Genomic DNA, 22769 nt, shown 5'->3' on the forward strand with positions numbered 1-22769 from the left:
ATCGATAAATGTCCTCATAAATAAGTCGCTCCGGGCAGGTTGAACAGCTCACGTGTGTGCGTTTGATTAATGGCATGTTACCCGGTTGAATGTTGTCAAGGATCCCAGCCAGCTAGCTGGCTCCTTCCCCAGTCGTCGTCCACATCCTGTCAATCAACTTCGACCCACTGAGGACACAGTTGGTATATTGTAGGTTTCCATGGATCTGGATCTGGATCCGGATCCATTATGGCTGTTGTGTCATGCACGTGTTTTCATGCCTAGCTTTAATTAGCGACCATACAAATCCACATCCACTCATTGCACCTGCACTTGGCTTTGGCTTAAAGGTCAAGGATGTAGTAGATGTCCTGGTTTGGGCTAATGCCACTTTAATGACATGCTTTTTGCCTGATTAATCAGGGGGGAATGGATTGCACTCTGGCAAATACTACGCACATAGTTTTTATGTAACCAAGTCAAACCCCTCCTGCAGTCTACACATTCCTTTCCCAGCAATTAAATGCCGACCGGGTCTATAAACAGATCTCACTGTCAGTGTCTGTTGCAGCATTCTTGGGGTGTTTGTTTGGGCGCACTTAATGCCAAGTGGAATGAACTTGATGAGCAGCACTAGCAGTTGCCACTTTTAGTGGCCCACAAAGGCGTCTCCATCTCCGATGGCTTGTAGTGCGGCAATTGAACCCGACTGCTGGGTTGTTGGGATGTTGGGCCCTTTCAGTTGGGTGGAGGTTGCATCCTCATAAACATGGCTGAAACACAAAACACGCAATCTGCCGACTCAACAGCTTGAACTTGTCGCGTCCACTGCACAAAACTTTTGTAATCGTAATCACAGTTTAATGCACCCCAGACAATAGATGCCATCAGTCTTAAGCTTTATTAGTTTATTGTAGCGGTTTGGTAAAGGGGAATGCCAAAACTCTATTAAGCGTTCGAAATAAGTTATAAAAGAGAAAGGAAATTCAAAACAAGGTATATAAGCACATGATATGAGAATTTGAAAAATATTCCTATCCCGGTTTTAACCATACATCATCTGAAAAACACAGATTTTTATGCACATTCATAGCATTTCATGAATGGAATTTAGATATTGAATTAGCAGTTTTCCATGCAGCATTGAGCTGCTGGGTGAAACAGATCTGAGGAACTCCATTAACTAAATGGTTATCGAGAAAATTGAAAATCCCCTCCCATTTTCCATTACCAATCTGGCTGGCAATCAACCAACTCGATATGGCAGAGGCTATATCTCTAAAAATACCATTCCCAAGCGAAACAGTGTGTGATAAGCAAGTGCATTACGATTGATGAATTCCGGAGAACCGGAGCGCCGGAGAGCGACTCCGTAAAAATAAATATATTTTCCGCCAGAGAACGCGGAACAAACGCTCGTGTCGCGTGTGACCACCACCAGTGACAAAAAACAAAAAAACAAAAAAAAACACAAAAACCAGCCAGTCCAAAAGTGACTGAACCAACTGAAAAGCTTTCGGATCTCGTAGTCGTCGCAGGTTTAGTCGGCATTAGTCGCGCGCGGTACGGCACGGCAAACGATCCACGATCCACGATCGACGACAGATCATCGACAAAAAACCACAAAACGACGTCGCATGGACGGACCAGCGGACTCCGTGCGCGATTTTCATTCACTTTTCACCCAACACCCAATTTCTCGGTGCTCAGTTCTCGGTTATATGTATATGCCCACTTACATATATAGATAATACCAACCCGACCAGTAATAAACGAGGCAACCGGCCAGCAGTTCGGTTGTCCAGCAGTTCATCAGTTTAGCGGCGGCAGTTAGGAGGAAAACTCATCATTATCCGTAATAATCGTTAAAGTTTGAGCTTTCAACCCCTCCCCTCCCCTCCCATCAGCCACGGATCCAAACTTCGCGTTGTCACGTAATGCCCATACAATTTAATTTCATAATTAATTTTTTTGGAATATATCGTACTGAGGAGGAGCAAGTGTTGTCGCCGTTTCTCGTGATATTTTGGCAAGTAAGGAATATGAAAAGTGGCCCGAGTGTGTGTTAAATTAAATCATCGCATTATAAATAACTTGGGAAATTTTTAAATCTAAAATATATATATCCAAGCCAAAAAGATATATACATATATACGTGTTTCGCGGCGGACGCGCCAAGTAATCGAAGCGACAAAAAAATACGCAAAGTTCGAAAAACGCGACAGAGTGCGGGATTTTGTGTGTGTTTTGCCAAATGTCACTTGTGTGTGCGTCACTGAAAAAGATAAACCACGAGCACATAAAAAACGCACACACACCGTCCGATATCCGACATAAAAATATATATTATTCTATTTACGCGCGTGTCTTGTAGCCAACAAGTAAATCTTAGCCAGCAGCCGCAGCCGCAAAAATGGAGTCGAAACGCTCGAAAAAAGGACGCAAATCTCGGACAGCTGAGTCCGAGAATCCCACTAACCACCAGCAGGAGCAGCAGCCACATCAACATCATCCCTGGGACGAAGGTAGGGCCATCCAAGGTACATCTGGGGTCAACTTGCATCCCACATTCGCGTCTGCCCCACAAATTAGCCGCGCATTACGCATACGCCGCGTGGGCGCTGTGTCGCATCTCCTCTGTAATGAGTCGCTGCGTTGTCGAATATAGAACAAGTTGAATTCTGTGGGGCTCCGAGAACTACATAGTACATACATATGTATGTACACATGTGCTGGCGAGCAAGAACATTACTTATGATTGCCTGCCAAGTTGAACGGCGGCCAAAAACTATGACAAGTTCTCTGTTTTGGCGCCGCGGCGGAGAGGCGGTTCCCCAATTATGCCCTCGTATGCAACTTTGGAGTCGGCCCCAAAGTTCCCACACCCAGACCCCACAGCCAGTCCAACGGAAATCGGCAATCAAATGCAATGGCCACTAATATCACACAATTGTCTGGCCATTGGGGTAGTACTAACACACTGGTTGGATCAGCATGACCTGCAGAACGTTGAAAAACAAATGAACTTTGGGGACACCACTTAGATGGCTAATGGAAGTAGTCTTTTTTTTCAATTAAAAACAGTAAACACAAAAATAAAGAATACAAATAACGAATTATCTTGGCACTTAATGTGGACCGGAACATTCAAATAATATTAGAAATCATTTCTAGTTTTATTCCATTGTCTAAAAAAAGACTTCTAAATACTTAAAGAGATTTTTCGATTTCAAGAGCCACCACATAGTTTCCATTAGTCAGCATTCTTGACCTTCGCAAGAGCATATAAAATTCTGCATTGGAAAAATCTAGGTTTCCCCACAAGTTTGCTCATGGATTTCGGCACCTTGTGAACTGCCTGGCATTCAGATGGCAGATAAACAGACTAGACGAACTGAAAACCGAGTTCCATCAAGTGGGTCCGTGTCAGCGGCATCTTCTGTTTGCTAAGCACAATGGGCGTGGATCTGGCCATGTGAATGAACAAACCGGTTATACGCCACCCCATCCGCCTCATCTCAGTATTTTGTTGTGTAGAGTACCGCTAGCCGTTGCATCGATCATGTTTAAAATTAGCCAGAGAATTAACTTTTCCGCTATTCTGTTATTATGGCTGTCGAAAGTGAAAAACAAGCGCAATAAAAGCGAACAAAACCCGTTGGAATTTCCGTTCCCAGACGGCCTAACAAAAGGGTTCTTATCTCTGAAGAATGCAGACTGCACTGCTCCGATTGGCACTTGACGGCAGTTTTTTGTTGATGGCAATTAAAACAGCAAATAGGCCAAGTTCAAGATCCCTGCACACTGGGATCAGAGCACGTAGACCGTTCCTGGAGCGTCATATAGGTCATATGACGGGACTCTGAACATATGGCTGCGCTATCTTATCGAGGGTTTGAAAAAACTGCCTTGCCGCATTTATCTTTTTAACAACCTTGTTGATAACTAGAACATTTGTTACGTAAGCCGGAGAATTTATGACGCCATGATCTTTGCACTTTAAGTTTCTTGGGAAACTCCCCCTAATTTATATACAAAGTGCATCACATAGTATACTGCTTATAACAGCTTAAGTAATAGATTTTAAAAGCCATATAATTAATGTAGAGTAAAATATTGGATATTGTTCTTATCTTGCCTTGAAATGAAGTACACACGTGGTAAATTGAAATTTCCATGTTAATCGGGCAAAGTTTTCTGCATTAATATTTCATTATGGCTCTAGACATCAGTCAACTATGAAGTCAGCTGCTATTCTTAGCAGGCAGCGTATGATTACTGTATTGAAATCATAAATCAATAAGCTCCAACCCTTCAATTTGATATTGCAGCTACTTTGGTATAATTTATTGATAAATCATGCAACAGAGAAACCAGTAGTGAATACCAGTTAAGTTAAATGTGCTAAAATGTTCAGCCCAAGATGTCAGTAAAAACTCTCATAAACATAAGCCACGGAACATTTCGCCCATTGATTAGCATGGCGAATGGAAACGGTGACTCAGAATAGGTGAAAATTGCCGGTAATTGGCAGAGAAACTGATCTCCGATCGGTTGGAGGAGTTTGGAGGAAAACGAAGAAGCCGGCTAATGGTGGCTTGATTGATTTCCAATTAGCAGCAAGCCACATTCCATCACATGACCACCACCACCACCAGCATAATATCCAGTATTAAAACCAACTTTAACCTAATTGCAGACCCTGCGGCCAAGAGTCCCCAAGCAAATAGGGTAATTCCCAGCACGGGCACAGCACTGACCCGATTCCTGACCTGTATGGCACCAGTGATTGGTAAAAGATTTTCCACCCTTTCCCATAAGATATATATATCTATATATATATATTCGTCTTGTGCTGTCCCAACCATGTTGTTCATTCACAAAATAAGAGTTCAAGAGATTTTCTCTGGCAACATGTTGCCCGGTTTGTGTGTACCACCATTGTTTACATTGTCTCGGGATAGTCTGCATCTCATTTTCATCGGTTCAGCGAGGCTCATCGGAATTGTACTCACTTTTGTGTGGCCACCACTCATTCTTGTCCGTACTTTCATTATTTATGAGTGGTTAGCTCGTGCTTGTGTTGTGGCATAAGTTCCTTAACTTTTGCCTCTAAGTTAAGTACTCAGTTTGTGCCGTGATTTCTTCAACCCATTCGAACTGTCTCTCTGTGTCATGTGCGCTACCTATACGTATACGTTATATTCTGTGCCTGTTTGATTTCTTGATTGGATTTCTGCTCCGTCGCTTTCGTTTCGTTGACGTTGACGTCGTCTTCGTTTTTGTTGTCGCTCGCCGTCGGTTTATTTTTATTTCAGTTTGGAACTAATCGTCAATATGAAGGAAAGCCAAAATGTATGTATATATGTAAGTGTATACCAGTGTTCTCCCTGAACTATATTTATAGGTACATAAATAATTCAATATCTGACCAGTCAAGGTCAGAAACCGAAAGCATCTGCGTGGGCCGTTGGCCCAGCCATTAAAGTGCAATGAAAATATGGAAAATGGAAATTCCTGGGGGTCAACTGAAAGTGGAAATCAATTAGGTTCGGCAATTTCCGTTTTAGTTACGTCGATTTCCATTCGCTTGGAATAATTAGACCGTCCAATGAACTCGCCATTTTGCAATTGTGTCACCAGAATTTCAGAATTTATTTTCACAGCAAGCAAAAATTGGCCGGGGCAAAAACAAAATAACACAGAAAACATTTAGCCGGGACGGCGACCTGAATCCGCATAACGCATACGCACCGTGTGCCAGTTTCTCAACATTTTCGCTCATTCATTAGAATTCACTGAGCGGTGGCCAGAAACGTTGCTCCAAGAAAATTCCAACTGAACATAATGTATACTAAATATATAGAACTAGTGTACCTTTTAAAAATCGTTTGATATCTTATACTTTTTTGATTCCAAAGATTAGAGAAGGAAATTATGGTCGAACATGCAACTAGAAGCTTACATATTTCTTTTAATATATGAAAGTCCCTAGGAATACCTTTATCTCTCAATGGTCTAAACTAATTAATTGATTGGCTGAGTGCTCTGGCTGGTACCATTAAGAAACCGACTCATTAATAACTTGGCTTGCCGCATTGGCCCTTGAGTGCGTTACGCTTAAATGATTCTAAATATAGTGGAGAGCGCCCGGTTGCGAAGGCGACCTTGGGCGTTTGACGTCGCCACATTCGCATGCAACCAGTGGCGAAAGTGCAACACGCTGGTGGATCCCTTGCAGAAGGTGGAGGAGGAGAAGCAGCGGCGGCGGCGTCGGCGGAGGAGGCGGTGTATCCCGGTCTCTTCTCTCGCATTTCAATCAGCATTTCACGTTTTGCGATTCGAGAGCAACGTCAAAGCTTCAACGTCAGCGACAAGTTCGCTGCCGGCGGCGCTGCCACAACTTTTAGCTAGTTTTGTTGTCAGCTTCGCTTTTTTTACTTGCTAGTATTCAAAACGCGATTAGACGTCGAACATGTGAGGCTCAGGCGGCTTACACAAATAATACTCTCTTTTCTTTTCGGTTTTTTCCAAATTCAGTTTTTTTTGTTTTTTAACATATTTAATACATTTTTCAACCTAAACAACCAATGAAACTAACTGAAAGTTCCTACGACTATGGTTTATGTTTTCCTCAGTGTCGCTGGCAATTATGGTGAGTGAGCCCAGCCGGCGAGCAGGCGAGCATTTAATTGATTTGCATGTTACGCAATTCGATGGTACTGAAGGTTCAGGGTTCGGCAATAAACTGACAACAGTGTAATGGTTCCTAGTGTGTAAGTTCGACTATTTTTAGAGTTCATGTATCCGCACGCGCATTACGTATACGCCGCATATGCACAGCGGGTTCTACTCCGACTCACCCCGTTCCCAATTTACCAGCCCTTTATCTTTATCTGTCTGTTCACAAATTCATGTGTAAAGTTCAGCGGCGTCAGTGTTCATGAACTTGTCCGTGATTCGGATTCGGCTCGACTCCCAATGGAGGAAGTGGAGGAATGGAGCAGGAGGAGGCGAATGCTCCCGGCGGCAGTTGTCCATGTTCATTTGTGTATGAAAAGTTGATTTTGAGGAAAAGCATCGCCTCGAATTCACTCAACTGCGAACAGGGGATCTCCATGTAAAGCAAGTCGATCCAAGGCAGTTACGCTCGAATTGGTATGGTAAATCCATCCACACGCGGTTGTTTACAGAAACAGATGAACAAATATGAAATGGGCTCCAGGGGAAATCAGTACAGATGATTGAATACGATGAGATCAAAAGAAATATTCAGGTTTTGTTATTCAAGAAGTTGTTTTGGAGTTGAGAAACTTATAAGTGAGATATCACTTCTGATTTTAATAGGCAAACATCATCAACTTTAATTTATAGTAACGGAAATAGAGGCATAGTTAATAGTGTTCGTTGTGTAAGTTTTCAAAGTACACAATATGGCGATGTACGGAAATAATAATTTGATCTTTGTTCATCTTTTCCTCTAAACTTACATATATTTTATCTAAGATCCTACAGCTTATGCACTTTTTGCATCACTTTCCTATAATTACCCACTTAAACATTTGGCAGATTGGTATTATTTTTGACATGATGTCACACACGAAATGAAAACAACTTTGACAGCCAAGATTCTTACCTCACTTGCCGCATATGGGAAATGATTAAAGCGATTTGTCATGATATGGCAAATTGCATTGTAATGAATGAAATTCTCCTTATATATGATTGGCTTTTATGGTCTACCCTAACCCCTCCGTATCAATAATGTTCCCCAATCATCCAAGAGCTAAACCAGAAAGGCGTAACGGAAGGCGAATTTTTAGTTTTGTACAAACAATTAAGTTTCGTGGGCTTGTAATTTTTGACGTGATTACGTTAGACCCCATCGCATATTTACGAATTTGAAGTATATATGTATGTAGATACATATATGTGTGTCTATATAGCAGCGATAAGCAAACAATAATTGTTGAATGTAAAAACACACCGAGAATTGGGCGCATGAATGTAAAACGAAATTTACTTTTGGTTTTTGTGGGTCTAGTTGTTGTGCTTTTGGTTGCTTTCTTTGGTTGCTCTAGGTGCTCTTGTTTATCCGCGGTGTGCTAAATTAACGATAATATGTGTGTAAAAACTGCAAATTGTTTACGACTGGTTGTGTGTGCAACTATTTTTCTCGGACCAAGCCAAGCCAAGCCAAACAAACGTAGAGGAAAAGGCAGAAAAATCGCGAGAGAACGCGAGTGGGGAATAGTGAAAAATTTGCTAAACATAAGTATAAGTATTTTGAAAGCAAAACAATTGAGCGTAGTGCCAAGGAAAATTGGTCTCTGGTCTCTGGTCTCTCGACAATTTTTCTTGTATTTTTCGGGGGGCTTTGCTGTGCGAAAAATCCGTTTGGACCGACCAGTTGGCCCCGGACAATTTGAATGCACGGCTCGTGTACCCGCGAATTGCGCTGATATCTGAGATATTTGTACAAAAAAAAAAAGAAACCCACCCATTCGATTGATTCGATTTTTAAAATCAAAATCCAATCAAACAACCGAAAACGAATAACCCAACGAAATACGAAAAGGAATCAGCCAGGGGATTCGATCCCAAAACTAGCTGATCAATTGTGGTAAAGGAACTGCTATTCAGCACTACATTATATTCGTATTTCGTAATTGCAGCTTTCGAAATCGAAATAGAGCGTATTTAAGAGAATGTTTATATGTCCACCACATCGCGATGTTGTGTGTTGTCGTTGTCTCTCACATTTCTCGAGTTGCGACTTATGTAATTGTGTCTTGACTAGTGTCCGCCGATTGCGCTTATTTTTAGCACCTGTTGCTGGCCAAGTGTAAACACCTCATTTACTCACTTTTCCACCTGTTACCTCCACCCTGCCCCATTTTCTTGCAGTGTCGCTACCTGGCGCTGGAACTGGCCCCACTGAGCAGCCGACCATACTACTGATCAACGGCATCGCCAGCGATACGCAGCTAGAGGATAAGCAGTCCAAAGCAGCCGCCTTAAAGTTGGCCCTCGATAACAACAACAGCGAGGCAACAACACCAGCACAGCCGCACCAAGTGCCCACCACTCCGGGTGGCTCCCATCTCCTGGACTTCGAGTCGCATCTCATCGAGAGCATTGCCGACGAAGCCAGTGGCGTTGGAATAAGGGAGCTCACTCCGTTCGAGCAGGAACTGCAGCAGGGCACCTCCAAGGCGGGCACCAATGACACGGAGCCAGTCATTGAGGTAGAACCAGCTGGTGTCAGGACCATACAGCCTGTGGAAATCTCACCGCCAGCTCATCAAATCGCCGAGGTCGACGAGACGGCCACCCCGTCGGAGGAAGTACGTCGCACTGCCGAGCAGTTGGTGGATGAGATCGAACAGGAGCTGATCCAGGCACTCAGCCGGGATGTAGACGAGGCGCAGCGCGTGCACGAGGATCAGGTCCAGCGAGATCGCGACGAGATCAACGCACTCACCCAACAGGTCGAGGTCCAGTTGAATGAGCTGACCGGCATCCTGAAGAACAAGCCCCAGGCGGAGATTGTCTTGGAACTGCCAGCGGAGGAGGAGGAGCAAAAGCCGAAGCCATTTGTGGCCGCTCCCAGTGAACTGAAGCTCGTGGAGGTACCCACCCCCAAAACCGAGGCTGAGGAGCAGGAACGCAAGGAGTTCATCGACTCACTGCCCCAGATCGAGCAGAATCGACTGCAGGGAGGCAGTGAATCAGAGGAAACGGATGCTCAAAAACTGTCGGCGGACTGCAAAAGGGAGTACTACCGGTCGCTGAAGAAGTACCTCCTGCACAGCAGCCAGGAGAAGCCACCAGTGCCACTGCAAACATATCGCTGGGAGGACCTTAAACGAGCCAAAGAGCGGGTAAGTCAAAATGATTGTCTAAATCGGTTAGAAAGAAATCAGGAAAATATCAGGAAAATAACATGGTTCAAATGAATGAATTAAAATAATTTAGTAACTTATCCAATTCGGTTCGTGATGCGAAAACGATCCACTTGTAAATTGAAGACCCTGAGCAATTTATGATTTCCTAAATTAAATTTGTGTGTTCTTTCTACGTTTTATAAAACAGCATTACTCATGCCAAATAATTTTAGAAATATGGTACAAGTAAATATATTTTTGAGGTTTCGAAACTTTTGGCGCTTTTATTTTTCGAACAGAAAAAATTCCCAATTAAAGGAAAACATATTTGAATTCAGACAAGTGGCAATTAAGGTTTTTGTTTAATTAATTTAATTTAATGCCAAGATTTCTAGTTAATAATATTTCTTTTGAAAAATTAAATTTTATAATTTCACATTTCGTTTCATCACAGGGCGGCTATCCCTGGACACATTTGTACAAACGGCCACTGGGACCCGACGAGCAGCCGGAGATTGTGCTGCTCCTGCGAAAGTCCCAGGAACTGCGCTTCAAGTCCGAGTCACCCAAGTCCCTGAAGAAGGTACGCTACGACGAGCAGGTGTTGGTGAAGGAGACCGAACGTTACATTCAGGACCTTTCTGAGGACGAGGCGGTAGCCACCACTACCGACGACAGCAGCGAGGAGTCCTCCGATTCAGAGACAGAGTCTGAACGGGATCAGCACAACGAAGACGCTCTAAGTGAGTGCATCTCCTGCGTTTCCGACTCCGTGCTAGCGGTCGGAGGTCGCGCCCGACCACGTAAGACGAATCGCCTGGCCCACATCCGTGACCTCATCCGGCGCAGGCGCAGCGGACGCACTCACGAGGACGCCCAGTCACTGCCCGGTAACTCCGCTAATCCCAGTCGACAGAGTAGCGTTCACGAACTAGCTCCGCCGCCGGGATCCCTCATACCCAACACCGAGAAGCCTTCAAAGTCCAGCAAACCCAAACAGGGATTCGACATCATGAAGAAGCTGAAGAGCCTGGCCGAGCGCCAGAAAAAGCGCCTGAACAATATTAAGAGGATCACCCTGAAAAAGGACGACAAAATCGTTCTCGGCGAGCAGCAGAAGATCATGAAGCTAAAGGCCTCACCCAAGTCGGATCGTGGCGAGATTCCTCACTTCATCGAGAAGCAGGACTCCGACGAAATCCTAGAACTGGTGGAGTACGATGAGTCGCCCTGCCGCAAGCGCACCAAGGAGGAGCTACTGGAAGATCAGCCCAGTGGCAGTGGAAGAGTGCCTGAGCCCGATGAGATCATCGAGTTGCCTGTGGTCAAAGCTGAGACAGAGGCTCCCACAGTGGAAGTCACCGAACCCGCGGAGGAAAAGCTGGATCATAAAGAAGAAAAGGAATCGGAAGCAGAAGCAGAAGCAGAAGCAGAGGAGGACCCGCCCAAGAAAACACCTCGCATCCGGCGGGAGCATGTCTACGAAGAGATTGGCCAGGCTGGAACACAGGAACTTGTGGATCAGCCAATCCTGGAGCTGGAATCTCTTAAGAAGTCCCTGACGCGTCAGGACAATCTCGCCGTCGATGAGATCGAGGCGGCAAAGGCAGTGCCTTTGGATCGCATGGGCAGCAGCGAGGAGGAGCAAGTGACCGCCGGCAAGCCAGGCGCCCTATTTGCCCCCATCTCGTCCATAGACTCCACCTCCTCGGATGAGGATCGCGCCCGCCTGGCGCAGCTTTCGCCCGTTACCGAGGAGAGTGATGAACCCATGGATATCAGTCCAGATCTGCGTCCATCCCTTAAGAAGGAAGCCTCCCCAGCGCCCTCGGACAAGAAGGTGACCTTTTCGCACGTCGAAGACGATGCTGAACCGCATCGTGAGGATGTCGAGCTGCCCGAGGATGTCCTGGAGGCGGCCACCAATGCCGCCAAATGGAAAAACGAGAGGTAAGTGGGAGGAGGGCTCCAATAAAGTACCATCCCAAAAAGGAAAAACCACTTCCCGGCTTGACACTAACACTCAGCACAACCCCAAACCGGCTGCTGTTGCTCTAACAATCTTGCAGAGGCTCTAACCTATTTGACTTGCTCATGAAATTGTTACTAACCATGTTGCCGGGAGCTGGAGGTGGAGCTGCGGGCGGAGGCAGAAGGCGCCGCCGGCTCACCAAGCACCACCGTGCCCGTGCACCGCGATACCAAGACTACCACTACACTACCGACACAGACACCCCTGGTGCACCCACCAACACCACCCAACACAATCCCAGCACATGGCGCATACGGGTGAAGCGATCCGCATCCTGGACGCTCTGCTGCTGCTGCAGCGCCGGCGCCACCAATAAGTTTTGGTAGCGGGCTCAAGCCAAAGGTGGCCTGAAATGATTTAGACCTAAGGTAAGACCTTGGCGGGGTGGTACAGTGACTATCGGTTAGGAAGAAACTTGCTAGAGGATTTCTTTTAAATATAGTATTTTTTGTGCACTTTGACAGGGTCAAAGCTCTCACATAAGAAAAGATAAACAAAACATAGTTAATTTGCCTTCTTCAGCTTGTAAGAAAAAGGTTTAAATAATCCTAAGGATATAAAAGCATGCCTAAGTATAATCTCAAAAAGACTTTGGAATAACAACATTCCATAGAGTTCAATGGACTCTAATAGCTATCCTAGCTAGTTACATGTAAAGCCTTATATTCCAAATGCCCATTTTCTCAATTGCCATCTAAGCAATTAAGACATTAAGATTATCTTTCAAGTTTCTTTTAATCGGTAACTACTGTACTTACCCAACTGCACTTTCCTTGCTACAATGTGTGCGTCCCTTTCACTTTTCCATCGGTGTTGGTTAAATAAATGTGTGAAAACATGCATATACATACATATGTACATATTAATAGTTAAATGTTTGGACTCAAGTGGATATGTGGTGGTAAAGGAACGGGGTGGATTCATTGGCTCCTTGATCATCTGAAAACTACTCCCAAAGGTCTCGTCACGTCCGTTTCTCGAGGACGAAATTCAACATATAATTACATGGGTAGGCCAGGAACTAATGACGCGTGACTGGCGAACAATAAACGGCAAATTGAGGACTATATATTTAGCGCGCTAAAGGTCGACGAATGACAAGAAGATTTCCGGCAGGCAGACCAAAAGCCCCCAAAAATAGAACGATAAAGTGCAGGCCAAGCGACTAATTGTTACTTTTCCTTATTCATCTACCGATTATCCTCTGCCCCACCACATCCCAACCCACCGCTACTCACCACACTCAGTGCAAAGCTCACCACGATCGCAATTATGATCAGTCAAGTTGCTTTGTGACCACACTCACACAATGACGCGCCTAATCCGTGTCGCGACTATGTGTGTTATTGCTAATTTTAAAGAAAAACATTTTCATCTTTCGAACAAGCAATTCGGTTGAAAAATTTGTGTCGCGCAAATGGCGAAAAGCTCTCCCATTCGTCAGTCCTGGCCGAAAATCGCAACGATGTAGACGCGCTCGCGCACGCAAAAACAATCACTCATACATAACGGGACCCAAAACACCATCTCAGATGCGAGCGACAGGGACAGCAATTGAGTGATTCCAAAGCCCGGTATCGATAAACGATTATTAACCACTTGAAGTTGAATAACTAATTCAAACGATTGCAATTTGCAACACCGCAGAGCAAAATTCTTGGGGCCCCGCAAGAATTTTCGAATTCGGGGCAGAAAATAAATTCAATGTCTGCTCTGGTGGTGCTTAAAAATAGCCACCGACTACGACGACCACACAACGAAAACGAACAAAAGCACTGAATTTGGCAAAGAAACGAAGGAGGTGGAGGTGAAGCAGTGGAGGAATTACGTCCGGGGACAGTGAGCAAGTAATAGTTGGTGACCATGTTAAACTCCCGACGATCCGCCTCCGTGGGCGCCCTGCCCGCCGAGAAGCGTCACTTTGTGTCCCGCCAGGAGAGCGCCAGTGGTGCCTCCTTGGACGTCCGCTGCGCCTGCCAGTACTTCATGTGCGACTCCCTGCTCCCAGAGCGTGTAAATCCAGTCGATTCGCGTCCTGGTTCCCGTTTGAGTGGACATGCAGAGGAGCAGTTTCCACCTGGTCACCTTAATTTAATGCGCGACGATCTGTCTACGCACAGTTTTGAGGTGGTGAGTCATGCGGATGTTGCACCCTCGGTGGACCTTAGCTTCATGGAACGCTTTCCGGAGCTGGAGCAGACTGCGCGTTCGCGAGGATTGGTAGTACGCAGCATCTCGGATGCCACGGAACCTGATCAGTACTCTGCTCCCCAGCAGGGAGTAGGTGGAGCCTTTGTGGCTGGAAGAAGACGACAGCTGTCCATGGGTGGCTTGTCCTCGGGCAGCGTAAGCCGCTTTCCCGATACCCTCTCTATGCGGAGTGGTCCATCCCTACGCCGCATCTCAGCCGGAAACTCAAAGACGGATCTTTACTGTGCGGACATTAACATACCCAGTGGACAAGCCACCGGAGGTCGTCGTTCGGCCAGCACTAGCCGTCGAGCATCCAATGCCGACCTCTTCCAGGCGAGCATAGTGCCAGGATCACTGCAGCCACCGCAGCTCAATCTAATACCAGCCACTGCCACTCCGGGATTGATGGACCAACCACCACTCTTTCCATCGCACCAAGCTTCGCCAGCTCCGTCGCAGCAGGACTTCCGGATTGCCAAGCCGCCACTTTCAACGGATTACATGCGTCCAAGCGAGGTGAACAAGGACAACCAGTTACCCGGCAATACGCTTCCCCAGAATCGACCCATCGATGTATCCCGCTTTGGTGGCGATGCCGTGCGGCCTTCTTTCCTTGTGGAATCCGATTACCAACAGTTGCAGAGTCCCTATCAGACCACCGTCACTCCCATTGATCCCTTGGCAAAAACCGTGGCGGAGCTGGAACAAGTTGCACAGGAGCACAGTATTGTGCAAATCAGGGACAACATCCAAGCAGAGACCAGACGACCGCCATCCATTGGTGGGGATTTAAGCGCTATTCCCCTTAAAGTGGGGGAACAGACCAAAATAGAGATAGTCCACAACATACCAGTGGTGGATATTGATCAACTGGTACGGGATGAGGAGGCGAAGGCAGCGGAGCACCGCAGCCGAAGTCCCAGACCTTCGCCAAGGCGGCCAAAGTCACCACCTATAATGGCCACTCTCCAGTTGCCCTCCAGTCGGACAACCAGTCCCACTCCAGCGGAACCACCGGTGGATCCAGTTGGCCAGCAAAATTTGAAGCGTCAGCATACGCCCGAGCGGCAACTCTCGCCGGAAAGACCAACCCAGTGGTTGTCCCAGCAAGAACGCGCTGTGGGCCCCACTCCAGCTCCCACTGCCATCAGTCTACAGGATGCCTCATCGGAAGTAAAGAGTTCCTATACCTCGCGTTTTAAATCGATGTTTGGCGCCAAGGAGCCGCGCCAGAAGTCTCCCTCTCCGGCTCCACAGCGTTCCCGGACGCCCAGTCCCAGAATGCAGAGGCACGAGAAGTCACCTTCACCCGTTAAATTACTATCTGTGTTTTCACGCAGTAAGCCACAGGCCATGTCCGTGGTGACCACATCCTCGGCAACAGTCAAGGGAAAAGAAGCAGAACCACTGGCAGTCCGAGTTACTGAGACGTTTTCCCTCAAAGTGGACGACATGGATCAGTACTGTGCCCGGCCAACAAAGCCACTGGCTCCTCCGCCGAATGCCCAGACCATGTACAGCAGTCGCGAGGATTTTGCCGCCTCGGAAAGGGCATCGGTGGACATCAGTGAGGCTTTTGAACCGGTGGTGGTGTCGGCTGTGCCGCGAGGAGGAAGTGTGAGTGCTAGCATGAGCATAAGCGGCGGAAGCTTTATGGCCGGAAATAGGAACCTCTACTCCAGCGAGATCGAGATGCCGGATCCGGGCTATGGACACAGGGACTCCGCCAGCAGGGATATTTCGTTGGGAGGCAGTCGGCCACTCATCTCGGTGCCCATTCAGATATCCGGAAGTAGCAGTCACGTCTACCGACCGCTCCAGCATCGTGCTCCTTCCGAGCAGCGCGGCTTTGGGGTTCAGCGGAAGACGTCGTTCCGGGAACCGCGCACCCAGTCGCACGACCGCAACTCCCATTTGGGCCGATCCCAGGAGCAACTCTATGGGGTGGGCCGCATGACAAAGACGGTTAGTTTCCATTTTGACGAACGCAAATCGCGCCTCGCGGATTTCGAGTCCAACTCGCCCCTGAACCAAAAGCAATTAGAACACAGAGACTTTCTCGAACGGACCTATTTCACTCGGTAAGCCATCGACGCCTTATCTGACCCCCATCCTGTGCCTCCGACCTCGACACTCAAGCAGCAGGCCTTCTCTAACCAACCAGCCCACCTACCGCTTCTACACCACACGTTCCATGTGCAAAATATCAATCCCCTTTGTTTGAAACGCAATACAAAGCAATTAGGATCTTTGAAATTTATTAATATAAAGAAAATATCAAAGTTTCTGTTTGGTAAAATGAATAGGGTATAAGTCTGTCGTATCCAATTATGAAACCTACATATATTTTTATAATGATGAACGAAAAGGGTTAAAAATAAAGAAGATAAGTTATTGAAAAGGTAAATATTGTTAATAACATTGTCAAATTCGATACCCCAGAGCTACGCATTCCTCACACACGAAAGTAATCCACTTGTAAATCCCCTGATCTAATCTTAAATTGTCTTTCATATTTTCCAGTGATCATGAATACGAGCCCGTGGGCGTGACGCCGGCGCACGAATCCTCGCCAGCACCTAGCCCCCAAAGCGAACTGCAGCTGCCCATGGACATCGACTTACCGCTCAGTTCCGCTGGAACCACGCCACGCACCGAATCCCGGACGGACTACGAAATCCACACCAGTCAAGTGGACTCGAGCGCATTGGAGGAGCTGCCGTTGCAGCCCGAGAACCGACGCAAGGGATTCATGGCTTCGGCCCAGGATCGAACCAAGAAGATGCAGGATGGCATCCGTCTGCAAGCTGGAAAAATACGCACGCGACTCCAAACCAAGCCGAAACCGAAACCCGTTTCCGGAAGTCCCAAAGCCAAGGAGCGACGACGCTTCAAGGCTCCCGAGTTCTCGAAGATCAAGATGCCTGAGATTAAGCGGCCGGATATGTCTAAACTGAAAGAGCTGAAGCGACCCGAGTTCACCAAGTTTAACAAGCCGGACATGTCCAAGTTCAAGTTGCCAGAGAAGTTATCTACCCTGAAGCTGCGCCGTAGCAAGAGTTTCAAGGAAAACGAGGGTGAAGTGGTTTCGGATGAGACTCCGGAGGGCACCGGAGGCACAGCATCCCCAACTCAGCCGGCGCCTAAGAAGAAGTTTGAGTTCAACTTCGGCACCTATCCACGTGCCTTCCGTAAGAAGAAGCCGGTAGAGGAACCTGTTGCGGTGGCCACTGAGTCCTCACTTGGAACAGAAGGCCTTAGTGTGATTCCCAGCACGGAGACGCAACCGTCGCAGACTTCTACCAGCTCTCCACAAGGTGATCGTGGACCCGGACCAGTTCGTTCCCGCTGGGCCGATAAGTTCTCCGATGTGAGCTACAACGATAGCGAAGGATCACGTTACCGGCGCTACGGCAGCGAACTGGAGAGCTTCGACAGGGAATCCTCTCTGGAGCGACGCATGAAGGAGGATCTGGAAGGCACCGAAGATACGGCCAGTGAGGCACAGCCCCAACAGGAGATGGGCATCTTGGGCGTGGTGGCTGATAACAAACAGTTCGCCGAATTCGATGAAGAAAACCGGGCCATACACGAGATATCAAGTAAGAGATCGCGGGAGTTTAAGCGACGCCCTATGGTTCATCAAGACTCGGATCTGCGCTCGGAGGATAGCAGAGATGCTGAGGGCTGGACGGAGAAGGATATACAGAAGAACAAGCTTCTGAGGAAGGCGGAATTGGAAGCGGAGGCCGGCTTTTACAAGTTCCACGACCTACAGGATGCCCAATCCACAGCCAGTTCTGGCCAGAAGGTGGTCATGGAGCCGATCAATGATGATGAGTTCTTCCTTCGCAAGCGCGGTATTTCCGAGGATAACATACAGTTGCGGCAGTACATCAGTGAAGCTATTCGCGAGGGTTACGAAATGCCCAATGCCTTAAAGCATGTGGGTTACTCCGCCGAGCAGGTTCCGTCAGAATTTGCTGACTACGATGTGCCTCCGGCCAAGCCACGTCGCCTGCATCGAAACTACCAGCCGGACTTTGACTCCCAGGAGTTTCAGCGCAGCGATTATGGCGACGATCTCTCCATGTCACAAAATGGCAGTGAGTTTACTCCAAAACGCCCACTTCGCAAGGCCCGCAGTCGCAGCAAATACTCAATAGAGGGCAGCCAGGACATCCCACAGGATGGTGGAAGCAGTATCCACTACTTCGAAGACGACGAGGAGTACCTACGGCCGCCGGTCAGGGATCAACCGATTACGGACTCCGAGCAGGCACTCAATAACCTCGATCTCGGCGGCAAGGCAGCGGCGATGATTCAGGAGGAGATGGAGCAGGAGCTACAGAACAAGCCCCGTCCGCAGGCACCGAGGCGCCAGAAGAAACGCACAAGGGACGACGCATCCGTGGACAAGGATACGGACTCCTTCTTCAACGGCTTCGGTGGTAGATCAGTATCGAACACCTTTTTGCAGCCACACGAAGATGTGAGTAGAATTTGAATTCAGAGGATACCTTAATGATTTATATAAGAAACCATTGAAAACTTTTGACTGGATTTTCCTAATGAACCACAATCTTTCATGTTTAGGTAATTGTTTATCGCACTGAGCACGAATATCGTCACATACCGCTAGCCACGCCGGACAGATTTACGGATGCCACCTCTGCACGCACACAGCGTTCCGAGGACGACCGCACTTCCCGTGGTGCCGACTCTCTGATTCTAGACGGACATATAAAGATCCGGGCCGAGTTGGAGGACAACGAGGATGTGGGGCCACGCACAAGGAGCGACGAGAAGTTCGTCATCGACATGCTGGAGAGTGATGGGTAAGTACAAGAGCCCCGATGTCCCAAGAAAAGAATGCCAGGAGTTGCTTTCTTGCCCGCTTCCAGCTATGCGGTGGTCCGCAAGGAGACGCTCCCGAAGCCAACGCCACCTGCCCGCCGGAAGAAGTTCACACGAACGCCGGGTGAGCGGTTCGCCACGTTGCCCAACATGCGAGGCTCTCGAGGATCACCGCCACCCGCAAGACCACCGCCACCACAGCAGTATGTGCCAACAGAAGACTCTCCGGTGGTGCCACGCCGCAGATCCGCGGCCAGCCTGGATGAGATTCCTTTGATGATCAAGTCGAAGTAAGAGTATAGCCTCTTGAGCTTTGACCAATTGAGTTGTTATATTTTTTTTGGTTGCCGTTAACTTGTTTCGAATGCATTTTTGTTAAGTTTTTATTTAATATTCCTTTGCTGTTAAGTTTTAGACTAGGCTAGGCTAAGCAACTAATCCGATCCTCCCGAGACACGCACTCCACACACAATAAAGCCGATCACCACACAACAGACACAGCTCTCTTTGCCTTTTGCCTTTGGCTTTTGCTCAGTTGCGAACCTCAACCCAAACCCAAGATTCTGTCTAATGATCCTCAAACCCTTTTCCCTAGCTACGAGTCACAGAAGGAGAAGCCGAAGCAGCCGGATGAGGAGGATGACTACGAGGAGCCGGGTGCTTTGGATCGTTCCAATTTGCAGTCGGGCGCAGTCATTAACAAGATGAAGTTCCGACCACTGCCACCGCCACCGCGTCCTCCGCGCGAGAAGCGATCCACGAGAGCCGGAAGCCAGACTCATGAGAGTTACGAGGACAGTGAGCAGGTGGCCAGTTCCAGCCAGGCGGATAGTTACGATCAGGGTGAGTTCGAGGTGGAGGTGTCCACTCAGACAGATCCGCTGCCCGATGATTTTGTGTGCGAAGAGTTTGAGATCACTGAGGATATGAAGATCATCGAACCGCGACGATCCAATGGATCGGGTAACAAAACCCTAGAGGATCTGTTGCGCAGCGTAGAGGCAGCTCAGGAGCAAGATGAGGTAGATGGAGCTCGTGTTCTTTCCGAGGACGAGCAGCTGGCTAAAGGTCTGCAGAGATTCCGGGACGCCAATCAGCGCAGCATGTCGGAGCGATCGCGGGCTTCCTCCCAAGCAGATCGTTCCAAGTCGCTAAGCCGACCACAGACGCCTTCATCGGCGGTGATCATCGAACGACGTGTGCCCACTCCCAGTCTAACTGCTGGCGAGGATGATGCCACTGTGCAGGCCTCACTCATCGTAAGGCCCATTAGTGCCGCCGATTTGATTGACGACGATCTGCGACGGGAGGAAGAGGAACTTCGTCGCGAGGGCTTGCTCTCTGACAGCTCGGTGCAAAGTAAATCCGACGTGGAGGATGAGCACGGTGAGGTGGCATTGAGTGACTACGCCGCTAGTACGGCAGACTTGGACGCAGCGGTGGAGCAACTGCAGCAGGCTCAGCTGGAGAACGACTACGAGAGTAGACTGGAGGATGATGAAGTTGAACGAACTCTCAGGGACAGCGAGTATGAGGAGGAAAAGTTTTCGGAACAGGAAGAAGAGCAGGAAACAACGAAACTGGAAAAGGAACTAACTGAGCAGGAACTAGAGGAAGCTTTGGAGAAGGAACTACAGGAAGCAATGGAGAAGGAGCTATCTGACTACCGCCAAAAGGAGAAGGAGCAGGAATCAGAGCTAGAGCAAACCTTCTCCGAGGAGGAATTGGCTGCCTCAGAGATCGATTACCATCAATCTGAAGAGGAGCAGGCCACCTCAGAGCGTGATTATCACCCATCTGAGGATGAGCGTCCATTGTCAGAGGGAGAACAGCCTTTTTCCGAGGAGGAGCACACTCTTTCCGACACGGAACACCCCCAGACTGAGCTCGAACCCCAAGAAGTGGAGGATACAATTCAAAAATCTACTGCTAGCGAACCCACCGAGGCCGAAGTTGAGCTTAAATTTGTAGCCACTTTGCCCACCGAACCCGCTTTCGGAGACAAGGAGGAGGATCCAGAGGAGCCTCCTCTTCCACCACGACGTCGGAAGTCCACCACCGCCCTGGAACCAATTGCCACCTCAGTCCTGACTATCGCCGAACAGTCCAGCCGCGAACTAACGCCTATCCAAACCTTGCAATCCGCGCCAGAACCCCAGTTCCCCAGTCACTTGGCCGAATTGGAGGTGGAACGATTGCGAGTCCATGCCCTGCAGGCTGGCCAGATTCAAGTATCGCAACTACATGGCAATCAAATCAAAGCAGACGATCTGCAGTGCCAGTCTGGACAACTGGTGGTGCAAAATATAGAACTCCCGCCAGGATTTATTGACGACATTGTGGAGCGGGTGCAGCGGGAGCAGCAGCGTCCGTCATTGCTAACCACCGAAACGCAGACCAGTCGGCAGGCAAGCAGCGAACCCGCCACCTCCGAGAAGGAGCTACCCGTTAAGCCACCACGTCATAGCAAGACCACCGAGCAAGCGCCATCCACTATTAATTTGGACGAGCAGACCCAGACGGAGGCCGGTTTGTTGCCACTACCTCCGCCGCCGGCAGTCTATCCCAGTGTTGAGTACCTCCAGTCTCTGGCTCCACTAGCCTTCTTCAATCTCCAGCGAAGCGCGGAGGCGGAGCAAGCGGAGGCCTTGACGGCAACCGAAAGAAAGGCGCCACACAAATGCCGACGTCGTCATGTCCAGGAGCCCATCGAACATGAATCAGGTTCCGAGGCAGAGGAACAGCTTGTGGAGCGACCACGCTCGCGATCGCGTCGCTCACGCACCCGTAGTGCTACCCAACCATTGGAAGATGACTACGACGATGATCAGCCCAAGACAGTTGTTCAGGCTGGAAGGCAATTTGTCTCTGCCTGCAGTCTGGAACTGGTGAACATCATCAACCAACTGACTCACTATGTTCGGGGTGAAGCATTGGAACCGCAACAGGCGACACGTAATATATCCGCACTGATGCTCCTCTTCATCCTGATCACGATTGGAGTTTTGGTATTCCTGTTAACGGGGCGGCAGGTGCACACCCATCATTGGGACTACTTTAATCCGCCCGGGAACGATCATGGCAGGCAGACGTGAGGGACTGTGGGGAGTCCCAACCTGGTTTTGCTATCCTTTGGAGCGGTATTGCATTTTGGAGCATCGAGTCTGGCCAAGAATCTTGGCGGGATGAAGAAACGAATTTAAACGCGGCCAGGTGTCCGCTCGAAACTTGAAGGCCTTAATGATACTAACGAGAAATTACTTTAGGAATGAGGTGCGCCAATGGGGGCGGCGTTGGGCAGGGGCACGTGCCCGTGCTACTAGTCACACAAAACCAAAACCAAAACCAAAACCGAAACCAGAATCCCAGTTCAATGATCCATCATCATACACATACCGACATCTAACTTGTACTAACCAGAAATATAGAGGGAACATTTTTCAACATTGTCTACCAACGATATAGAAATCTATATGGGAAAGCATAGCAACAGAAGCAACGACCATGTATTAACTATTTACTCAACACATGCTATGTAAATATGTAGACGTTTTCTGTTTCATGGCAAGAGGGGGCGAGAGCCACTAATAAACACTTATTTTGTTTGCTCATCTTTTCTACCACATAAGGCAAAACGCGAGAGATTCAATTGTTGAACAAATTGTTGTTTAATTTAGATCAAAAAGTAGGAATTAATATACAAAACATACACTCTTTATCATTGAATTCATTTGAACGTTATAATTTGAAATGCGAGTACTTAGCCAGAAAGTGAACATATATACATAAATATATAGAAGCGTATTTTCAATAAAGCAAAA

At 48.0% G+C, this 22769-nt stretch overlaps 1 protein-coding gene across 9 annotated transcripts; it reads left to right on the forward strand.

The window, feature by feature from the left end:
• The first annotated feature begins 1546 nt into the window (after positions 1 to 1546).
• Positions 1547 to 22056, forward strand: LOC122617094 (trichohyalin). Of its 9 annotated transcripts, XM_043792788.1 has the most exons (9): positions 1554 to 2012; positions 2354 to 2504; positions 4679 to 4771; positions 8887 to 9863; positions 10321 to 11816; positions 16615 to 18583; positions 18688 to 18929; positions 18996 to 19238; positions 19544 to 22056. In XM_043792788.1, exons 2-9 carry the CDS (start codon positions 2393 to 2395, stop codon positions 22041 to 22043), a joined length of 7632 nt encoding a protein of 2543 aa, XP_043648723.1. In that variant the 5' UTR covers positions 1554 to 2012; positions 2354 to 2392; the 3' UTR covers positions 22044 to 22056. The 9 variants fall into 9 exon arrangements, with proteins under 9 accessions (XP_043648732.1, XP_043648726.1, XP_043648728.1 ...); XM_043792791.1 differs by lacking the exon at positions 18996 to 19238 and having other exon boundaries at positions 1553 to 2504; XM_043792789.1 differs by lacking the exon at positions 4679 to 4771 and having other exon boundaries at positions 1554 to 2504.
• Positions 22057 to 22769: the final 713 nt, after the last annotated feature.

Source organism: Drosophila teissieri, chromosome 3L (genome assembly GCF_016746235.2).
Source record: "Drosophila teissieri strain GT53w chromosome 3L, Prin_Dtei_1.1, whole genome shotgun sequence".
NCBI lineage: Eukaryota > Metazoa > Arthropoda > Insecta > Diptera > Drosophilidae > Drosophila > Drosophila teissieri.

Bases quoted from the DNA above. Each gene is read 5' to 3' on its own strand.
- LOC122617094 (XM_043792788.1), top strand. From the start codon at position 2,393: ATGGAGTCGAAACGCTCGAAAAAAGGACGCAAATCTCGGACAGCTGAG. The intron at 11,817-16,614 runs GTAAGTGGGAGG...CATATTTTCCAG, and splicing joins GCCAAATGGAAAAACGAGAG to TGATCATGAATACGAGCCCG. The intron at 19,239-19,543 runs GTAAGAGTATAG...CCTTTTCCCTAG, and splicing joins CCTTTGATGATCAAGTCGAA to CTACGAGTCACAGAAGGAGA.